At 48.0% G+C, this 6,000-nt stretch overlaps 2 protein-coding genes across 2 annotated transcripts; one reads left to right on the top strand and one right to left on the bottom strand.

Annotated features, from left to right (window-relative positions):
- The first annotated feature begins 108 nt into the window (after positions 1-108).
- BDV27DRAFT_128423 (DUF3632 domain-containing protein) lies at positions 109-1,304 on the top strand. Its single transcript, XM_032066970.1, has one exon. It carries the CDS (start codon positions 236-238, stop codon positions 1,250-1,252), a length of 1,017 nt encoding a protein of 338 aa, XP_031927552.1. The 5' UTR covers positions 109-235; the 3' UTR covers positions 1,253-1,304.
- Positions 1,305-3,039: 1,735 nt separating this feature from the next.
- manF (putative endo-1,4-beta-mannosidase) lies at positions 3,040-4,752 on the bottom strand (the record flags this gene model as incomplete). Its single annotated transcript, XM_032075847.1, has 4 exons — positions 3,040-3,488; positions 3,548-3,676; positions 3,732-4,523; positions 4,587-4,752. 4 exons carry the CDS (start codon positions 4,750-4,752, stop codon positions 3,190-3,192), a joined length of 1,386 nt encoding a protein of 461 aa, XP_031927553.1. The 3' UTR covers positions 3,040-3,189.
- Positions 4,753-6,000: the final 1,248 nt, after the last annotated feature.

Consider the following 6,000-nt stretch of genomic DNA (forward strand, 5'->3'; position numbering starts at 1 on the left):
AGTGGCGTGTCACCAATAGTAGACGGTTCTGATTTGGAGGCGAAACAATATTGCTGCCTGCCGTAAGGACGACATCCCCTTACCATTCTTCATTCATTCCTCAGCCTGCTCTTTTCATAGATGATATATCCGTTGAAGTCTATCTCTCCTACACTCACCTCATTTTCAGAGATTCACCCACGTGACCTTTATCAGCAATCGGTACTGCCAACACATTCACGTTCCTGAACTCAGGATGCACGACTTACTAAGAGATTCACCAAGCTCACCGCCGCGGGATATACCTTCCAGCTTCGCCGCCTCAGAGGATTATTGGGATCTGGAGGAGGCTGCTCGAGCAGGGAATTTCGACCTCCTCCGATCTGTAGCATTTAACAGAGCATGGTATATGGGCCAAAGCTATTGCCGGAGTCAGGTATCTATTGATTCTAGAGAGCCATATCTACATTCTCTGTGGTACGTGCATTACCAATGCGCCAGACATATCTCCCACGAAAACTTTGAGCAAGACAGATGGATACTCGACATCCTCCGGACGCGGGGACGCGGGCCCCTAACAAGGCCCGCACCGGGCGCTGGTATTGATATTGCTAGAACTCCCGATGGTACTGTCTGGAACGACCTGCCGTTCCTCGCGACGGATATGACAGAGTTTTGGATCAAAGACTGTGCGGCAATGGGCTCAAAGCAGCGTCTTAATACTGCATCCTTCCTTGCGAAGCTTGCGTCCACGCGTATTGCGAACGATCGGATTTGCCAGATTGCTCTGGTCCTTTTTCGTAATATATTCGAGACCGAGCGTCCCCTTGGTAGCTCTAATGAGCCCGACGACGAAGACCATCGCCGTCCAATGCATATGATCACTATTGCTTCGTTACTCCCATCTGCATGTGCTTGGATCCGAGAAGCTGGGCATAATATTATACTCTTATCCGATGTCTCATGGAATAACTGCTCCAACAGTATTATTGGGAGAGGTGGCTTCACTTTTACCCAGTCGGAGCTAGGTCAACGAGCACCTGGTGGATTTAGTCCCTGGAGATGGTTATACTGGCTTAAGCGGTTGCATCAGATTGCCGATGAAGCATTCAAAGCAGATGAGAAGCTTCTTGCAGAGCAGGCCGCGACGGCAATTGAAATTATGTTGAGTGATGTCAAGGAGAGAAACTCTCAGATTCTCAGAGTATTTGAGAAAGCGGGCGATGCTATAACCCAGGATAAGGATTTCATGGGCCTAAAGAAGAAATGGTAGATACAGCGCAACCAGACTTGATCCTATGTCCAAGGGCTACTGTTTTCTTTTTTTTTTTTTTTTTTTTTCCCATATCAATCATATTGTGAGCTGCTGTTCTAGTGTAGCATGTTTCTACGGCCTAGTATACGACTATTAGACAGGGAGAAATTGACTAAATTGAGACTTTAAGACATGCACTGACTCCACATACGGCCATGTGAATCTTAGCTATTTCCTTTACTGTGTATGGACTCGTGGTTGGTGGTTCTGAGATTAAGCGTATAGACCAGGCTTATGAATCATGCGATGGATGCTTACACTGCTAAGGAGGGACTAACTCAAAGCATACCAGGTGCATTTGGCAGGTACGAGACCAGCTATATTACAAGGGTAGACGCCAGCAAATATACTATATAAAAAGAAATACGCAAAGCCAGGTTTCAGCGGAACTTTGTACTCAGGTTGCAACGGCTGAATACTAGATGTCCTCGCATGCTATCAGTGGTGTCGCAGCCTCTTTGAGCGACGCGGCGGTGGCATTGTAATGGTAACTTTTGTCGAGTTCCAGCAAGCGCGTGTCGATATTTGCTGTTGCAGGGCCAACAGAGGAAGCGGGAGTGGTAGTGCCTGACTGCCTATATAAAATTCCAGGGAAGTATATATGCCGTCGATAGGGAAAGTATTGCTGTAGGTTAGTAGAGGTCTCTTTGGGATATGTTTTAATTTCATTTATATATAAGTTTCATGTTGATGCTGCCTAATTACCTAGGCCTAGCGCTGTTGTTCTTCCTAATCGATATCTTCTTCCTACAGTCATGTTAATAGATTCAGGCAACATAGTCAATCCAATGAAGGATTGATCCTAGGGGACCATTTTGTCATTATATAAGTGCACGTTAACAGCATGCGCCAAGACTTCAGTAGCCTCTGTGAACTTAGGGGACATTGCAGCAGGCCGCCCAGGTGCAGCTAATTCCCTTGTGCACACGGGTAATATGAACATCAATGAGATGGCGACGGAGTGAATCTTTTCGCCTGGGAGGGAATTTATGTGGAGGCGGATTAGATGCCGAACGACGGGACGAACTGCAACAGACATTGCAGCAGGTGACAGTAAGATGGTGTCGGTATAGAGGGTAAGTTGACCACTCGTGGAATGGTGTGAAAGATGACAACCCGCTGACAGTCAGAGGTTGGCGGTTAAGATAGTAATACAGTTCGCTATAGCCACAGGGTGTTTGGAACACCGGAGATAGGACACTACAAGAACTCGCGTAATTAAACGACCTACAAACTTAGCAAGGAGGCTACATGCAGCCTTATGTTGCGCACAGCCGGAGGAATAAAACCAAACCAAACCCCGAAGACTTTAGTGAGATAGAGCTTGAGTGTCAACAGTGTGTCGTTCATAGAATTGAGTATCTACCGAATGACATCCGCTCCTCAGTGGGCTACGTATAGTATCTACTAATCATGACCATGTTATTCTCCATGTTGTTTGATACCAACTTATATTTATCTGTCTGGTTATTATATCTCGCCGTTGATACAGAATTGGACCGAAGGCTGAAGAAGTAAACCCTGAATCAGGCAATAAGGCAGCGACGGGGGAGATCAAGCTGAGTGTAGTGTGCCGAAGTATATTGCATGTATCTCAGCCTACGATATTGAATCTAGCCTTTACAAGGATGACTCTCTGTTTTCTAAAACGTGAATTGCTTCTTATAGGTTATAGATACCTATAATCTGACATTCAGACTAGGTAGCAAAGATGCTGCGCCCGAGAAGAGCAAAAAAAATATATCAAAGGCGTTCCTCAATGAAGAACGGTAGAAGAAATTGAATGATAAGAAGAGAAGCAGTGCAGATGGTCCAAAACCGACCATGTGGAAATGGGCGATGTGCCAAACCGTAAGATAGCCATTGACCAACTATAGGATCCTTGCCTCGCCTACTTAGTTCTTGTTGACATTGTCCATATGGTCCATAACGGCACACTTCCAGTCATCGGTGCCGAAATAGATGGTGTAATGATCGTCTGGAGACTGGCCACTGGACAGCTTCTGACCATACTGCCAGAACAGATCTGCGGCGGTACCCGAGCTCAGGGAGGTCTTTTGCCACTTCAGCTCGTCGGTGCAATGCTTGCCCTTCATGCCATACTCCTCGAACAAGCAGGGCTTACCGGCAGCCTTGCAGGCCTTGGCGTGGTTCTCAACCCATCCATTTCCCCAGGCGTTGTCCTTGATACCCCCTATAAGAGTATGTTAGATTTCGTTTATTTGCTAATGTATGCCATGGACAGTCACTCACAGTCAGTGGTGTAAAGGTGGAGCGTTCCAAAGTCGATGTCAGGGATAGCCAGGTTCTTCTCGAAGTCGTTTCCTTCGGTGGTGGAGTACGGGTACGACTGATCCGAGCCGATGGTCAAGCCCATGCCCTCTAAATAAACAATTAGTTTCATTGCCACATTCCTCTACATGTACGATATACGTACCATCACCCATGGCGACCATGTGGTTGGGATCCAGCGACTTGATGTAGGCACTGGTCTTGGTGGCCCAGCCGTAGATAACATCAGGACTGCATCCATTGCAGCGAGGCTCATTGCCCAACTCCCAAGCGAAGATCGCCGGGGAGTTCCTGTACCGAGAGACAACAGCCTTGATATAGGCCTGGTACACGCTCTGGATCTTCTCGTTGGTGAACCACTCAGTCTTGCTGCCACCGTAGGTAGTGACGTAAGCGTTAAATCCACCGTAGTCATCCCAGCTGTTCACAAAAGGAATGATGAGCTTGACGCCGTGCTTCTCAGCGGCAGCAACAACATAGTCAAGACGCTGAAGACCGTCTTTGCCAGTGTTGATGGTGGAAGTGCCCTTGGCCTTGTCGTGGAGCTGGAAGTAGACCGTTCCGGGGCTGGGAGCGGTGGTCACGTCGTTGAAGCCCCAGACACGAAGGATCTTCAATCCGGTTTGCTCCAGGTGATCGAACACGGCATCAATGTCCGCATCGTTCATCTGGAATGGGAGCCAGTACGCGTTTGTGCCGGCGAAGTACTTGGTCTCGCCGTCAATCGAGAACTGCACTCCATCCGTCTTGGCGAAGGACCCACTGCCCGTCGGGCGAGGGGTTGGCGAGGCCGACGACGAAGACGGCAGGGGAGTAGACTTCGACACTGTTGAGATTGACTTGTTGATGCCCGTGCTGACGGACGCAGTAATGGACACCGAAGGAGTGACAGACGGTGTGGGAGTGCTCGACACGGCGGGAGTCGTGGACTCGGCGCCTGAGGTATCGGTTAGATCTCGTTTATTCTTGGCATAGGCACGGGTAAGTCAGTTTCACTCACCAGGTACACATTGGCTAAACCACTCGCTCAGCACCTGGCACGTCCATCCCGAAGGACACGCAGATGAGCCGGAGAAGGACTTGCCTCCACACTGGGCCCAAGGACCAGCCTGGGCCGACGCAGCTCCCACCACAGATAGGAGTGCGATAGACGAAAAGGAACGCATTGCGAGAAAAGAGCGAAAAGAAGAAAAAGAATGAATGAAAAGATTTAAAGAAAGTTATCGTTTTGTCGAGCAGAAAGGCAGGGTCTCAAGGTCATCGCCAGCAGCTTTATAGTTTGCGCGGCCGACGCTGTCGTTGCTGCATCTCTCAAGCCGAGACTATCCACAACTCCTTGAAACCATAGAAATTACAGCAACGCTGTCATCCTATCTAAAGTCCATCGGAGTTAGAGTCAATTAACGTATTCATTGTTCTGATTTTGTTCAGTGGAATCCACATGGCGGAGCAGATTCCATGGGAACGGGTGCCGAAGCGGACCCTTCTTCCTTGTCCGTTTAGGCAAGGATTGTCTTAGTTTGATACTCCGAGAGGGATCTTTTAATTTATTTCTGGTCCCTGCGTCGCACGTGCTAAACTAGCTAGTCACTAGTTTTTTAAGCCGAAAGTATGCTTAGAATGCGATATCGAATAGACAGACACCAAGACGAGACAGAATTTCCCCATACCCAGTCTAATGCACCTTGGACAAAAGGTTAATTCCAGAGTCACATCAAGTGTACTAAGACTATACCTCCAACCATACACTTATACGAATCATCCCTAGATGAGGAAAAAGAAAAGTACCAACTGCAAAGAGAAAAACGGCACGGTATAAACAACAACCTCATGCCACAGCCCGGCAAACGTCGGCTCAGCGTCCCGAGGAAGCCGAGACGATGATTGGTACAACGCCATTGGGATGATATGAAATGGTCCCAGCGTTCATTATCCTGAAACATTTGCCTTGTTCTTTCCCCGCCCAGCGGACCGTTTCCTTTCGAGAAAGGAACTCTACAAGGCCTATACAACTATCAGGGCCAGGAAACAGGTACAACCCGCGCAAAAACCGCCTGTCTCACAATCGCAGCCACCACCACACTTCCAACAACCACGAAATGAAGGCAGTCCTACACAATACGCCACTGGCTCAACTGAACCACACTTTAGGTGTGGAAAACATAGCATGGTGGTTCTAGAACAAAGGGATCATGAGGCTACACGGGAATGCCCCATTGACAGGTCCTGAGAAGTAAAAGGACTAGCCAGATCCAGCAATACACCATTAGGAGTCATGATATAGTCCAATTTGACGTGAATATAAAGTCGTACAGCGTACTTCCATTCTCACAAGCTTTTTTTTTTCACACCAAATAAGTCCCGGAGACATAGTCATTCTTTTTACAACACTTTCTTTTTTATAACTATCCAAG

The sequence above is a fragment of the Aspergillus caelatus genome (assembly GCF_009193585.1).
Source record: "Aspergillus caelatus strain CBS 763.97 unplaced genomic scaffold BDV27scaffold_89, whole genome shotgun sequence".
NCBI lineage: Eukaryota > Fungi > Ascomycota > Eurotiomycetes > Eurotiales > Aspergillaceae > Aspergillus > Aspergillus caelatus.

Excerpts from the sequence above, each read along its gene's own strand:
- BDV27DRAFT_128423 (XM_032066970.1), top strand. The coding sequence starts at position 236 with ATGCACGACTTACTAAGAGATTCACCAAGCTCACCGCCGCGGGATATA.